The following is a 16276-nucleotide window of genomic DNA, read 5'->3' as shown; positions in this document are numbered from 1 at the left end:
CAGCAGCCTTGTTGTGAAGTGTATGTAGTTGTGGGTGAGTGTGCTCCAGTAAGCAGGGCACAGGTCATTCTGTCACACTGATTAAAGAAAACATCCCCTCTACTACTTTCATGCCCATGATATGCTGCACAAACTCTATTTGATGGAGTAGGGCTCCAAAAATTCTTGGATTCCCACATTTTGACAAGCAAAACAGATATTTACGTGAATCCCAGTTGTCTACAGACCACGGCGGCATTGCGGTCATTCCAGCCGTCATCACAGACACTCCCCCACTGGCCGTCCAGAAACACCTCCACACGGCCCTCCCTGCGGCTCTCGCCGGCCGCCAGACGAACCAGCGGCTCTGCGAGCAGAACACTTGTCAGCTTCTCACGGGCCACGGCTGTCATGCTGTACAGAGGTGTTCTCTTTTTCAACGGGCACCCTGCTGTTTGGACTTTGAAACAGACGCTACTTATCTTCTCCTCAGTCTCTAGGTCACTCATGTTACCCTCTCCTTCATTCACAGCAACATGCCCTTTTGACTTCTCTGTCAAGACAGCCCTGCGTTTTTCTTGACGCTCTCTCGGAACAACTTCCCAACTTATTAGTTGATCCGACATTCATCTTCAAATGAATATCCCAGATGGCCTCTGACTACTCTGTTGGCCCCTCTCCTTGACTCCTTCATTTTTCCCTCTCTCTCTCCTCATCCTTTGCAACCTCGTCCTTTCTCTCCTCCTGTGTTGCTTTCGCTCTTTCTGTCCTTCTCCCCAATGCCTGTCACACACTGAAGTCCTCTGCTCACTTTCTGCTCTATTTTAGGCTTGTGGCCCCCCTCCTCCTCCTCATTTCTATATCCTCCATTTCTTCTATGGCAGAGTGTGCCTATATAAAGGGGACAGACACTCACTGGACACAGTTTTAGGAACCCCTGCATAATAATGTGCTAGGAAAAGCAAGAATAGCTTCTGGTGGGGTCTTTCCAATCAGGTGGGGGATCCTGATGTTTCGGCCTGCGAATGTATAGAGTAAGCTCCCACACTCTTCCAGTTCATCCCTTCTGTGTGTGTGTACGTATACCCGCTCTCCCCGGCTTTGTGTGTACCTGTGGCAGGTGGTGGTCCTGGGATCTTGTTGCTCTCCACCTCCCTCTCGCAGATCACGCCCACATCCTCACCGTGCGAGCAGTCGTGTCTCCCCCAGCCGCCATGCTGACAGTCAAGGATTGAGCGTTCGCTCCCTGAACACTGCACTTCATCGAGCAGGATGAGCCCGGTGCCCTCCCCGTACGCCCCGTCTGCAGACACCTTGGCTCGCCCTCTATAGGCAAAACAGAGCATTACAACAACAGGAATGGCAGTGACACACACTTGCCATCAGGGGGCAGAACGCTCCAGACCAGCACTTTTCTTAGCAGGTAACAATGGTCTTTCCATTGCATTCCAGTTCAAGTCATTTTCCTAGCAGGTCCTTTAAAGACTTTAGGGCTGATCAGCAGAGTTAAGTAAATAAATACCAGTGGTGCGGAGAAATCCCAGCTGGACTGCAACAGAATAAAAATGCCAACTTGGTTTCTAGTAAAGGGTCACAATGCACACTTAACCTTTCTATGTGTGACATCAGAACTGTAAACCTGAAGTGAAAATACATTTTTTTCAGGACTTGTGCTCTCGTAGATCCAGTGACAGAAAATTTTCATTTTCAAAAAACGATTAACCAAGTGAAGTTTACATGCTTCTAACCAAGATCGTCATGATAATGACGTTGTGCAATGCCTCTTTGTTTCAGGCAGCCCATTTAAGCAGTTTAAATGTTTATTTTATTAAAATAGATTGGTAGAACTAAGGTAGCAGAAAATACTAAAAAAAAACAAGGCCCTGGAAACTCCCGTTTCTTGAGAAACGCTCTTCTGTCTCACCTGAAGCCCAGCTGATGGCACACCACCTGCGCATTAAGCTCAGTCCAGTTGTCGTCGCACACAGAGCCCCAGTCGCCCTCGTGGTACACCTCCAGCCGGCCCTCCCATGGGCTGTCCGCCCCCACCAGCCGCACCACGCCGTCTAACACACACAGATAGGCAGGGGGGGCCCTGCGCTGCTCACACAAGCACCGCGATGCTTCGACAGCGGACGCCGGCGTCCCGAATCAGAGCAAGTCAGGGTGCAACTCTTTGGTGCGGACTCGTGGGTATAAGTATGTGTGAAAGCGGGGGTGGAAATGACTTTGCCAGTAAGTGAAAGGGCATAGGTGTGTGTGCGCCTGCCTATGCATGTGTTTGTGCGAGAGCACAAAGAATGAAATAAGACTTGATCCACGTCAGGTTTTATGACCACAGCCTCATAATTCAATTCAATACTTTGTTGCCGTAACAACTAGTGACAGGAATTTGGTTTTGTTAGCTCATACTATACAAACAAATGACATAAAACCAATAATAGACAGCATCCACTCACATACTATTCTAGACACACGCCAGAAATTAAATAACAGTGAGAGGTAGAATAACATTGAGCCGTACAGCAAATATATAAACAGTAAAACAAATATATAAGCTAAGCCATGCTGGGCCTGGTCAGTACTGAGATGGAAAATCAGGTTGCTGCTGTATTTGGCGTTGGTGGCCCAGTAGGTGGCGCTCTTCCTTTTGTACCTGAAATTGCAAACCACTGCTGACAGTGTTGTACTTCAGTAATGGAAGAGGTGGGTCTCCTTCATATAGCTAAAGTAATTTGGGATCCTTTGGGAATACAATTGCTATTTAAATGCAAGGAATTCATGTTATTATTTAACTATATATCTAAAAATATCCATCACCTGGTCCTAGCTTCTTCCAGGAGGTCATAAAGCCTGTGCGAAGGGAGTGTCTGTTTCCCTGCTGGAATGTGTGTGATGCATGTCTAGCTCAGTGGAGTTTTGTGGTGTGCATGTGTGTGGTGGCGGGAGTGGGCCTCACCAGTGTAGGGGTTACAGGACACCCCCGCGTCTTCCATGTGGTCACAATTGTGCTGCCCCCAGCCGCCGTGGGGGCACTCTTCCAGGGAGAGCTCGTTGCCTGTGCACTGCACGCCGTCCAGCAGGATGGGCCCTGAGCTCTGGCCAAAGTGAGCCCAGGACCAGGCCTTCGGTAAGCCCCTGGAGAAAGGGACACACGGCCTGCTTACACATCATGTTCAATTCACTCTGGGACACTGTGCAGCAAAGGTCACGTGACCTCATAAATAGTATGGGCCAGGCAGGTTCTCTTGCTAGCCCCGCTGGTTGATTTACTGTGACTGAAAATTTACTGTGGCTGGTTGGTTTTCAGCTGAATAACTGGCTGAAAGAATGGTCTGAGAACAGTACAAGGTAGAGGGCTGTCAGCTCTTGAGAGATTTGTCCTGGATTAAGAAGAACTCCAGAAAATGACAGGGATCAACCCAGGAAAAAAACCCAAGTCTTGTTTGCACGCAAAGGCAATAGGTCCTGATGCACAGAAACCGCTGAAACAAACCCCACCCCTAGACCTGGGTTTCACACACAGGAAGATCCCCCCCAAAAAAAAACACAAGTACAAGAGCTGGCAGCCCTATTAAAACACTGTCCCCACCCCTCGTAATAACGGAAGGAGTGATAAAAGAGAGCGCATGGCTTCAGCTGGATGTAGAGAACAACTCGTATAGTCTGTGCACTTGTATATAGAGGTGGGGGAGGGAGGTTAAGCAACATGCTCGGATGAGAGACTGACAGCTCAGTCCTGCAGACCTTAACTCTAATCAGGGAAGTTAGGGAATGCTGTCGCTTGTTTTTAAGGTGAGGTGCTGAATTATTCCACCATGGAGGACTACCGGAATTTAGGTACGTACCCCAGACCCAGCTGTCGACAGACCACTTCAGCATCGATGTCGTCCCACTGGTCATCACAGATGGAGCCCCACTTGCCATTGTGATAGACTTCAACACGCCCTTCAAAGTCCTCCGCTCCGCCCACCAGCCTCAAGGGGGCACCAGAGCCTGAGAACCCATCACAGAGTCAGCACACACACACACTTGGCCACTCACATTACACACAAACCACTTAATTCCGAACTGTACATTGATGGTAATGCGGGGTAGATCTAGAAAGACGCAGATCAGGACAATAAGGGATTTCTTTGTGTGCTCATTGTCAAAAACATGGTGGGTTAGGATGTTTTTCATTATATCTGAACATATTAAAGCAAAATCTAATCTCACTCAGCGACATCTGAATCAATATTAACGTGATCGCATTTTCTTACCATTTTCTAACCCAGTTTATTCCCATTTCATTATCATTCCGAGATTCCCACACTGCAGGTGTATGAGGAGGATGGCAGACAGGGCGATGACCCCTAGTTGGTCAGATGATCCAGGTCAGTGAATATTCCCTGAGATCTGAGAATAGAGCTACACAGCCCTCCCTAAGATGCTAAAAGGGTGACCGAAATATCTTGAACACAGTTTCGAAACATCAGAAACCACACCTGCTGTTGGCACCCAGAATTGCCATACAGCATTACATTGAAGGCGCCATCTAGTGGCGAGAAAAGCACTAAAACAGAGGGTGCTTTAGATGCACCCTCTGCAAGCTGTCAAGAGTCAAAGCACACAGTGGGTCCTCTGCTTCTTCTCACAGACATAATAAGCACTAGTTTACATTCCCAAAAAGTACCTTAAAATCCTGTCCCCTTGCCTGGAGCGAAGCCTATGGCTCTTTGCAACCAGAAGCATAATACACCCACATTACACAACCAACAGAGCTCTCCATCATGGTATGTCACCAGATGTCACAGTATGGTTGAGAAAACCTAGTCAAGTAATGAAAGATTGCTGTATTCTTATCTATGCTGTCGATTGCTTGTAGACACTATAAATGAGAAAGCCAGGCAAAAGGAAAACAGTCATTATTTTATCATCAATGTTTTGACACCACAGAAAACTGAGCTGACAGATATGAGCATTCACTGATAGTGTTCCCTCGCATGAAAAAAATAGATCGAGGCACATTTTATTTTTTATTTACTCACTGCTTAAATTAATGTATTGTCTGTAACGGCATGCAAGAAATTGTATATGACTAATAAAGTTATCTATCTACATCAGGGAGAAATAGCAAATACGGTGGTTAGGATACTTATTGCTTCTGTAATTTTGACTTCTGCTTTTGAACTATAACCCTTAATATCCGAAAAGGAAAACTGGCTGACTAATTTAGTCAATCATCAGTGCATGATCTAAATAATCAAAAGATTTGTTTAACCTGAATTTTAAAAGCATGGACTTTTTTCTAAATGCAGTGCTGGTCACTTTCCTTCTGAGAACAAACAGAATCATGAATCAGCAGAAGCTCTTCAATACCTGCTAGTCCTTCTGGAGACTAACAGAATGTCTATAACGTCATATTCCAAAAATGATGACTCCCAAAAATACATCTTAAAAATGCTTTAAGGTTTCAATATTTAGCTTTGAATAGTGTCTCATCATGAATTGGCAACATATAACTGTGGTAATTAAGTTCTGTGTGCAAAACTGGGTAAAAGAGGTCAGTTTGTGTGTTGTTGGTGTGCCTGCTGTTATTGTGAGGGAGAGCCGTATGAGGAGTGTCCAGGGGGAATCTCTCCTGCCAGAACTCAGGATTCTCAGATAGCTCTCACTCTCCTAATGTTCCAGGCTGAATTATTCACAGCTGTTCTAAATATACTAGAGCACTCGGGATCCATTCTGCCCAGGAAAGGCTCTTACAGTAACTGTTCATATCAGAGGGATCGGAATAAGAGCAGGTCTGCAATCGTGCGTCTGGAAAGACTAGGATGTGTGCATGTCAGAGGGAGACGTGCTACATTAAAATGCCCATCTGATTTCTGGGTTTAATTTTCTAACAGCACAAACAGACACTGTGTGAAAGTAAGACTTCTAAGAGATTGTCTGTGCAATCTTGCAGGATGCATAACTAATTAAAATACTAATGTGTTTTAGTCTAGTGCTTTGCTGCTGTGTTATCTCTGTGTTAAGGCTTGACACTAATACAAAAAGTCTTTATAGTGCATTATGTGCAATTGTAGGAATATTTTCATGTTCTGAGCCTCTATGCTGTTTTGAACTCATCGGTTCTTTGACTGATCACTGTTTTTAGCCTTATTGAAAGTCTGCTTCTCGTTTCTTACCTTCAGGTGGGGCACACACCACCCCGGCTTCATTGCCATGGTTGCAGTCGCCGGTGATGAACTTCCTGCTCTGACACTCAAGAAGGTAGTTCTCGTTACCACGGCAGCCTAACCGCTCGTAGTGGAAAAGTCCAGAACCAGGCCCAAAATAAGAGTGTTGGAGCGCTGTGCCAATGTCACTGCGGACAGCGAGGAAGCAAGGGCCAAGACAAAAGCAAGAGAAAGTGATAAAAACAGGGAGAGGACATTCTGACATGCATTACAGGCACTGGCATTAAACACAGAGAGAGAGATTTGAAAAACATGATTCAATATGGTGACCAGAGGTGAAGTAAAAAGATGTTTAATGTGGAACGGTATGATTAGAGCTTCAATCACTGTTCTTTTGTCATAAATACACATATAATCTTTTATACAACCTTTCTTGCAGAAGTGACCAGCATTTATCAAGGGTAAATTTTTTATAATAACGTTATAACCATGATACTGTTTAACATCTATACACATTATAGCCACTATGTCAATATTATTAATCAACATTCCAGTTTCTTTTCGCTTACTCACAATACATTTTTTTAGCCTTGAACTGGGAACTAAAGAAACATTCCTGTGTTGGTTTTCCTTACGTTGCCCATATCAAGTCAATAGAAGTATAACTAATAGTCATTAATAGTACTAATAGTAGTAAAAGTACTAATAATAATCTATGGAGGCAAGTATTAGAAAGGGATTTAGAGTTCAAGATTGTTTTTTTTAAATCCCCCGCATTTTGGATGAAAGAGAGAGGAAAGTATAAGCATTATGAAGCTATTTTTGCTTCACGCTGATATCCTATCCAGGGTATAGTCCTGCCCTGGGATAACCTTGACCCTTGCTGAGAATTAGTGGCTTTCTGATATGGATGGATGGAAGAATGAATATTGGTATTGATATTGATATTGGTGATTTTATTGCCATACCAGCTGCTAGACATTTTAACAAATTCAATTGGCAATGTGTGCTTGTTGGGATATTGGAGTGATGGATCATGTATTGAGAAATTATGATGAGCAACTTGTACCAAACATGATCATGGATACACAGCTGACAAATTCCTTCATTTGGCAGTCACTGATTATTTTCTGATTAGTCTGAAATATTTTAGTCAACTGAGGTTTTATTCATTCCTTGTCGTTTATTTAACGACAGCTTGTCGGCTGCACTACTTCCTGATTATCTTGTTAAACAGGAAGGTGTTAGCTTGTTATTGATGAATGTCATAACTGGATAATTAGGTCAATGTGACTGGTAAGTATTATGGGTCCATATTGTTCTTTATTATGTGTGTGATTACAAATGAACAGTTATCTATATAGCTGACCTATACCTACAGGGACTGATTGTACACTGGCATCTCAAATTCAATTCCTGTGGGGGACTATCGTCTTTTGTTTTTTTTTCTAACCTGAGCAGTCAATTAAACAATTAACCTTATAACTACATTCTTAGCTTTATACAGGAATTCTCTTCAGTAGTATTACAGTACAGTTACCAATACAGCACCTCAGAACCTAGTTTAAAAATACAATTATACAACTAATTGAATAATTAGACCAACTATGTAACTGAAGTGCAACAAAAATTAGAAGACACCAGGCCTTTATTGTACACGATGGACTGATTAAGGCAGAAAGCAAAATGCTTGTTAAACTATGATGCTAGTTAAGAAAATTAAATTAAATTTGATTTATTCAATCTGCTGCTGCTGGAAAGCTGTTGCTGACGAGGGCAGGCTATTCTATTGACATTATTTTTGTTGGCTTCTACACCCCATTGAATAAAGATAATTTTCTGCTTTGGCAAGTTCCTAATTTATAAATATGCCTTGACATTTTAATACCACAAGCATGGACTTCAGGGCAATTATACAAAGCCACTAATTTGAAAGTACTGGTACTCACTTTAATGTAGCATGGCACTTAAGTGATTTATTTGTCAGATTGTAGAAACCACACAAGGGCAATTCTCCAGTCGCAAGTCATACCTCACTCCCAGCTGTCTGCAGATCACACTGGCATCCCGATCAGTCCAGTGCGTGTCACACACTGCCCCCCATTGGCCATTCAGGTACACCTCCACACGGCCACTACCTGCAGATGAACCCCCCACCAACCGCACTGCTCCTGAGGGCAGAAAGGGGGACACCTGTCAAGAGACTATCATGGCTGCTTGACTTGACATCAATGCCTGTACACAGATTACCCATCAGCCCCTTGGACCTGGATCTGGTGAGATCAGACTCTAGGTTAGGACAGGTTAATAGGTAGGAGATATCAGACACGACTCCATGCTGATGCTAGCTGACAGTGCTGACAATGGACAAACAGATGTTCCTATTCCACCTCAGAAATATCAACAGACTACATCCTTTGTTGTCACTAACTGTAGCTGAAAAGCTGGTCAACACTTTCATTTTCTCTCGAATCGATTACTGTATTCCCCTGAACACGGGGGTATCTAAATCCACACTAAACAAATTTCAGTATATCCAGAATTTGGCAGCCTGAATTCTGACCAGGTCTTGTGCTAGTGATTACATTACTCCTATCCTGCACTGGCTTCCTTTTGGGTTTCTTGTCGACTTCAAAATCCTCTTGCTCTCCCATTAAGGCTCTACATGGCTTGGCACCTCAATACTTGTCTGATTTACTATCGTCCTACTCCCCACCTCAGAACCTTCGTTCTTCTAATTCTGGTCTCCTGTCTGTCCCCCAAGCCTGTCTTCTTCCCATGGGTGACAGGGCCTTCTCTTGCTATGAATGACCCAGAGGAATTCTATCCTTAAGGATATCAGAGAGTCACCTTCCCTGAGCTCTTTCTAATCAGGACTCAAAACCTTCTTCTTTAGAAGGGCTTTAATTTAATTGGTTCTCTGTCTGCCCCTTTGCTTTCCTCCTGAATTCCACACCCTTATTTTAATTGTGTAATTGTGCTTTCTCCTCTCGTTATGTGTTTTTTCTAACTGTAAAGCAATCCGAGAAGCTACTTTTAAAGTTTAATTCTTATTCTTATTCCTGCCGCTGCAGTAAAGAGGAAAGCTGTATTGAAGGTGATATCGAGGCATTACTTTTAAGAAATTAAAGTTAAGGACTTTAATAACCCAGGTACAACAGTCACCAAAATCTTAAGAAGTACTGGCACTTCTGGTACTAATTATGCAAACAAAATGCTGGTCAATTGTGACGGTTTTTCTAAATAACATACAGTAATTGACCTTTGTTTCAAAACGCGCATAAAGAGTTGTGTGAATGCAGTGAGGAGAACCAGCTGGTAGGAAGCTCAGCTGACAGGAGGCAGAGTCGCAAGGAACCATGCACATGGGTCTCCGTGGAGACCCACAGGAACACACAGGTGCAGCTGACAGGCATAGAAAGACAGAGAACTGAGAACACCAGACTACTGCCTACAGCACTGGACAGCTAGAGAGACTCAGACAGAAAGGTGCACAACACAGACGCCATGAAGATGGACAAACAAGTATGGCAGATATGGTAAAGGTCATGCCAGCAGTATAGCTAACCTATACGCACCCTGAGAGACGAGCACACACCAGGTGGTGGTCAGGCACAAAGACAGACAGGTGGAAACACATGCACAGATAAGCTGTGGGCAGGGGCGGAGACAGCTCTGGGGAACCGTGGCAACGGGCAGACCGGCGGGCGGCCTCTCACCCTGGTGGCAGTCGCAATAGGCCCAGCCGATGGCCCCCGAGCTCTGGCGATAGAAGCACCAGGGATTGGACTCGCGGTCAGGGTTGCGGCAGTAGTTGTGCTCTCCTAGGCCGCGCCCCGGGTATTGCTGTAGGTAGTCGGGGAACTCGGTCCACTTGAGGCAGGGAAAGCCGGAATCCGTCTGGGACACGGAGCCATTGTAGTAGCCCAGCTCAGTGAAGCCTTCTGAGCACGACAGAGGGGCTGGAAGAGGATGTGCACACAAAGGTCTCACCGCTGGGTTTCTAACGCACACAGACACAGCTGCCCTTCAGTTCATTTCACACTTCACAGTAGCTGGTAATGCTTTTACTCCAGTATCACAGTCTATAAGCTGTTGCTTCCAGTTGCCATTTCAAGCTAAGTTTTTACTTTTGCAGCTGATAACACCTACATAAACAGAGCATTTATATTAACACTTTTTTAGTGTAAAGACAGGTCATGTTGTAGAGACATTGGAATCTTTCTTAATTTCAATCTCAATGTGCAAGAAAAGGTCAGCTCATTTTTTCCTGAGTTCTCTGTCATCGTTACAACAGATTCTCATTTTCTTGGTGTAGTATCATGGATAAATATTTTTAAATATAAGTACTTTAAATACAGAGTTCTTGTAACCTTTTTTATAAGTCTCCTCACTTCAGGCATGCAGCCTGTGCCTCTACTCAGAAATATTTTCAAGTTCAGATTGAGACGATTAAAACAAGCAGCCTGGACACAGATAATGCAACTGTGACACAACACCCAGCACAGCAGGGGACAGATACAAGCATGAGTAAAAACTAGTATGACCTTGTGCATCAGCCAAAGGATGGCAACGTATTGTGAAAGGAGTGTGGGAGGATCAGGCACTTTGTATCCATCTTTTAGCTCAACCCATTCTTCTGCTCCTTCTCCTGTCATGTCGGAGCAAGGTGAGATGCCACATGCATCCATTTGTTTTGTTCGCCAGAAGTAAACATCAATGAGAATCAGAAGAAACAGTCTGGGAGTCATCCAAACCCTATGATATCATTTCAAACCAGGTTTGAAAAATCACAGTATTCCCTGCCTTTCCTGAAATCCACTGCAGTTTCCTAATCTTTGAAACCTGATCCCAGGCGATGCAGCTCATTGTTAGAAAACGTCTTCTGCCAAGCCGCTCAGAATTGTTTTGTGAGATAAATTATGAGCCATTTCTCCTCCTCTTGCTCGGAATTGTCTTTTGAAAATCGCAATCAAAACCACAAAGGGGGCGACCCAATTTTGATACAGCTATCAGTATATTAAAACCGCTTTTCCTTGAGCAGTTCATTTGTATTTCAAATTATTAGTGTCAGTACATTTCTAGAAATTGTGAGGGCTTTACTAAAATGGAGGACGGGCAGTATTGCTTGCATTGACAACAAAAAGTGCTTACAGTACAAAATCACTGTGGAGAGCTTTTTTTTTAAAGAAAAGGCTAGTTGCACTAATAGAGGAAGGATGTTATAAAGGTGCCCTCTGCTCCCCGGGCACAGGGCTGTGTGCTGGCAGCTGTCTGCCTGTGTGCTGGCACAGCCATCTCTGGGCAGCACGAGGACTCAGAGCCCTGTCTCAACTTCCTAGTCTACATACCCAATGGTGATTTAGTTCCTTAAACAAGTACACAGTTTAAAGCCATGTCTCCACATTCTAGAACCTGGGACCTTAAAGGAAACTAGATCTTGTCTTTTATTCTTGAGATTTAAAACGTCCGTACTTTTTATAGACTTAAAAGCATTTAAAGATCTACACTTATATCATCTCTTTGCCTTCCTTCCTCCTTTTCCTCTCTCCTTTCTGTGGCAGAATTTCCACAACATATGCTTCAGAAAAAGCCACATTGCGTGGTGAATGTGAAGAGCCACACACAGCCCTGCTCTCTCCTTCAAAAGAACCCAGAGGAACCTCTGACGCAAGTGCCACACTCATCCACTCCCTTTTGTTCAAAAAGCAAGAGAGATGGTGAGACAGGAGGCTTTCAATACAGGATGGTGAGAGAGAGATCACTGGGGAAAAAGATTGATGAGCTTTTGCCAGCATGAGTTATTATGTATACAGTAAATGACTTTATGAATGTTCAGTTCAGGCATGTGGTGTCTGTGCGTGGTTGAGGAGCCAATAATGTGAAGCTGCCATCTATAGGATTATGACTGAACACCTCTGAGTCAGAATTCCTCCTAAAAGGTGAAATTCTTTGAATCTTTTCTGGTAAAGAGAGTGATGGTTCTCCGAGATTGATGTACTTTGTGCAGCTCATCTGTTTGGAAGATAAGCTGCATGAAGAAACCTGTGCGGGAGAGCTTTTTGAAGTAGGAAAGCCATTGCACTGAGACAGTCCCGCTCTCTTGACCTCAGAAGCCTGGGTCCAATGGACTTCCTTGGTTGCAGTGGATGGCCATGATGCCTTTCTTTGTCTTTCCATGGAGCATTGCAACAGTATAGTGTCCCCATCACTATACTGGGGCATTAGGACCCACACAGACTGCAGGGTGAGCGCCCCCTGCTGGCCCCACTAACACCTCTTCCAGCAGCAACCTTAGTGTTTTTTCCAGGAAGTCTCCCATCCAGGTACTGACCAAACTCACCTGATGAGCTTCAGTGGGCTGCCAGTTGTGAGCTGTAGAGTGATGTGGCTGCTAGCGGTGAAGAGATTACTTTGTTAACTAATCCATCATCATCAGATGTATCCATACTTCCCCATACCTCTACCTTTTCTGTGTGTCCATCCATCCATTTTCTAACTGCTTTATCCAATATAGGGTCATGGAGGAGCGGGATCCTATCCCAGCAGGCACCGAGCACAAGGTAGGGTACACACTGAATATGACACCAGTCCCTCGCATGGAACACACAGACGCAGACATGCAGATACTCACACCAGGGCCATTAATACGCTAATCATACCAATAATAAAAATTTGATTCTTCATACAAAAGGGTTGGTTTCATCCCAGGTTTAATAAACTGCAAATTCTTCTATACAGTCAGCCTGTATAGAGGTATATTTGCATTGATAGATGTGGAGTTAAATAAGCATAAATACACAATTACCTGCTGCATGGCCTTTATAAGAGGTAAAGACTAGGTAAAGACTCCAAAAGAAGCTGATCAATACCCTGAACAATACCTTGCTTTAACCTTTCCAAAGCCATACAGGTGATGTGGCTGCAGCCATGCTGTGATGACAATCACGTTGCAATCCAGCTCTGCTGGCATGTTCTGGCTCACTCCACCATCCAGAACACGAGGGGATCTCTCAGGCTCTGAGCAACAGAATTAGACTTGCCTTGCAAACCTACCTCCTTTCCCTCATTTCCATGTGCAAGAGCCTGACAAGGAATTCCGAGAGGAGCCGGGGAGCCTGTGCACTCCCTGCCTGAGCATGACTCGGGAGTAATGGGAGTGTGGATGGAAGGCTGGCTCTGTCCCGCCCCAAGCTCAACACCTACAGTACATGAGTCCGGACAGGACTGCCACCTCAGCATCACGCAAGAGGCCATGAAGGGAAATAAAAAAGCTGCAGTCTTGCAGAGCAGTTCTGATCCATTCCAGGTGTTACAAACTGTAAAAACCTGCATAAGGTTGCTTGGCTCATATTTTTTCCATACGGACACCTGCTTATTTAACAGACTGCTTTTCTGCTTCACTGGTAAAAGTTGGACAGCAGCTTGCTGCATGATGATAAGTGTTTACAAAGGTAGTGGGAAACACATCTGTGAAAACAGATTGCAAAGACTGTATATTCCACAGGATCAGACCATATTTGCACTGTCAATTGATATGGTTAAACTAGACTAGATCTTAGTATGACTATATGTGTGACTATAGTGACTATATTGCAATTTACAATCCTGGTCAGTTCAGGTTTAAACAATGCAGATGTCTCATATGTTGTACAGGACCCTGATTGTGAAACTAAAAATGCTGTTAAACCACTGTATCATGGGAAAATGTTTAAAAGTAAAGCGAGAGCTGAGAAGACATGGACAAAACTGCAAAACTACCAGACACTGTCCGGTCCTTTTGCTGACAGGGCATGTGGCAGGTGGGACACAAAGGATACAGCTGCATTGGCTTCCAAGTCCGTAAACCTGCCTTGTTGTGAAAGCAGAATGTATACTGTGCCCCCTCCTCCCCAAAAGAGGACAGTTACAAGGGGACTCTTCCCCTGCGAAAGCTAAGCAGGGGGGTGCGGCCACATGAACATCTTGCATCAGGGCCAATGTGAAAGTAGCATCACTGCTGTGCACAGATTCCCAACAGCTGGGAATAGGATAAGATCTGAGAGGGTGACAAGAACTTCAAGGAACATCCTTGGGTTTATCACAGAAGACGGGCAGAAAGACAACTGCCCATTCACATTCAAGCAACAATCCAAAGTCTGCTGAGAGTTTCGCGTGTAAATGAAAAGGAACTGAAGCCTTAGGAGGCATGATCTGGTGGACTGCGGTGGCTCACCTGCACTCTGCACTGTGTTCAAGTAGCTGTCTTCCGAAACCACCTGCAGAGAGACACAGAAACCCAGATAGATTTTTTTCATAATGGAGAAACTCCTACATGCTGGTTGGCAGGCTATAAGAGGCAGCACATTTTAATCCCTTCTGAAAACAATTACTGAACATTGCTTTTTGGGCATACACGTATTCATATTTTATTCCAGTAAGGATTTAATTTAATACAAATCTAAAATAACCCAGTTTATTTCCTAATTCACCATTTACAGGCTACAAGGCCCCTAGTTTATGGAATAGTCTGCCAGCCTACATATGGGATGCCGAGTCAATCTCAGGATTTAAATCCAGCCTGAAAACCTATTACTTCAGCCTAGCCTACTCACACGTTACATCAGTGCTGCTGAACATGCCATTGTGTGTCTCAGTGTTGGCCTTCCGGGATTGATACATCTGTTCTGTCCAAACTATCCCATTCTCTTTCCCACATGTCCGGATGGCGCCCGGGCTGGGCACCATCTGAGTTGGATGCTGCATCACTACCATGGATCCAAGAGGGGCATCGTGGATATAGCTATCGTTTAGGAGGATTTGCTAGTCTACAGAGATCTGCATGGAGTACTGGCACATAGAAGGACATGATGGAAGACTCAATACTCTAGTACTTTTTCTACAATTGTATAATGTTAGCATTATGTGCCTTGAGTGACTATATTGTCATTTAAAATCCTGTAATAATGCACGTCTTCTATATTGTACAGGACCCTGATTATGGAACAGAGTTCAGTGTTCCAGTTATCTCAAAAGTTCAGGGTGATCTGAGCAAATAAGCATTTGCCACAGGGCTCAAGAATTTGGCACAATATACTGCTTTTCTGGAAAGTATGTCATTAAATACTACTTCTCTGTTCAGCTCAGGTGTGTCTGACACACACTGACTGGATCTGTGGTCTAACACTGCAGTTACCTGAAATGAGTTTAAAATAAAACGCGATGAAATTGACTAGAGACATTTCAATCTGAATTAAACACTGAGAAGAAGGTAAGTGATCCACTAGCCAGTGATGGCAGGCAGGGCTGAGATTTGTTTTGATTTTAATGTGTAACGTGCTTCAGTGAGGTCCATCACTAGTAGTATCTGTTGATTTTACTTGCATTATATAATAAACAGTTCATTAACGTTCAAGGAAAAGAAAACTGTTTGTGAAATATTAGTTTTCATAAAGAAGTAAAATTCCTTGTAATATCCTGGTCAAACACATCTCTCTAGGGAATATACTGCAGTTTGTATCCCCAGTTGCAAGGTGTTTCTACTCTATATTAACAAAACACTAGAACTGAGAAATGGTTTATAATTTCTGTTATATTCCTTTTGCACAGAGTACACACAGTTCCACTAAATTGCTACCAATATAATGTTTCTGATGAATGATTTGGCTTTACTATTTTAAAAATACAAAACATTTTTGTATTTTTGTATTTCAAGCTTGTAATTAAAAAAAAAAACATATTTGCAATTAATTTCGAACAGTTACAGTTGCAGTCTAAATTACAGGAAAAGGTTATTCATTTTTGATCATTTAATAATTCTCTTTGAAAGTTAGACACAGTTGACCATCTAGCTTCCCTTAACAATAAATGACAGCTCTTTCAAAATGCCAAAGACAAGGAACACACTAGAGATACAGACTCCTCTGATCCTGAACTCTTAAGGTATTTAAATACAATAGGTTTGTTTCATTCATAAAAACTAACAAAGGAGTAAAGGCAGGATTTAGAAGACTCTGCAGTTGTGATGTGCTTTCAAGAGAGATTCCTATATTGTGTTTTTCCATCTGTATCTACTGTATACATATCTTACATGATTTTTTTCACAGATCCAGCCATCCATTTTCTAACTGCTTTATGCAAGACAGAACTGTGGTGGAGCC

The 16276-nt window shown here is 43.5% G+C and overlaps 1 protein-coding gene and 1 long non-coding RNA gene across 2 annotated transcripts in view; one reads left to right on the top strand and one right to left on the bottom strand.

Annotated features, from left to right (window-relative positions):
• Nucleotides 1–16276, bottom strand: part of LOC148661744 (neurotrypsin) — a 30381-nt gene that overhangs the window by 10734 nt on the left and 3371 nt on the right. Inside the window, exons 2-10 of the mRNA XM_088635924.1 lie at nucleotides 14353–14395; nucleotides 9857–10099; nucleotides 8170–8308; nucleotides 6147–6325; nucleotides 3828–3975; nucleotides 2939–3117; nucleotides 1904–2045; nucleotides 1091–1305; nucleotides 205–346 (exon numbers count right to left, since the gene is read on the bottom strand). Coding sequence (XP_088492050.1) covers nucleotides 205–346; nucleotides 1091–1305; nucleotides 1904–2045; nucleotides 2939–3117; nucleotides 3828–3975; nucleotides 6147–6325; nucleotides 8170–8308; nucleotides 9857–10099; nucleotides 14353–14395 — 1430 coding nt within the window. The remainder of the gene's footprint in view (nucleotides 1–204; nucleotides 347–1090; nucleotides 1306–1903; nucleotides 2046–2938; nucleotides 3118–3827; nucleotides 3976–6146; nucleotides 6326–8169; nucleotides 8309–9856; nucleotides 10100–14352; nucleotides 14396–16276) is intronic.
• On the top strand, nucleotides 11706–15257 carry LOC148661745 (uncharacterized). Its single transcript, XR_015939593.1, has 2 exons — nucleotides 11706–11886; nucleotides 12655–15257. It is a non-coding gene; the product is annotated as an uncharacterized LOC148661745 (long non-coding RNA).

The sequence above is a fragment of the Lepisosteus platostomus genome, chromosome 6, assembly GCF_059453375.1.
Source record: "Lepisosteus platostomus isolate fLepPlt1 chromosome 6, fLepPlt1.hap1, whole genome shotgun sequence".
In the NCBI taxonomy this organism is placed as follows: Eukaryota; Metazoa; Chordata; class Actinopteri; order Semionotiformes; family Lepisosteidae; genus Lepisosteus; species Lepisosteus platostomus.
This window is presented reverse-complemented; position numbering and strand designations above follow the sequence as displayed.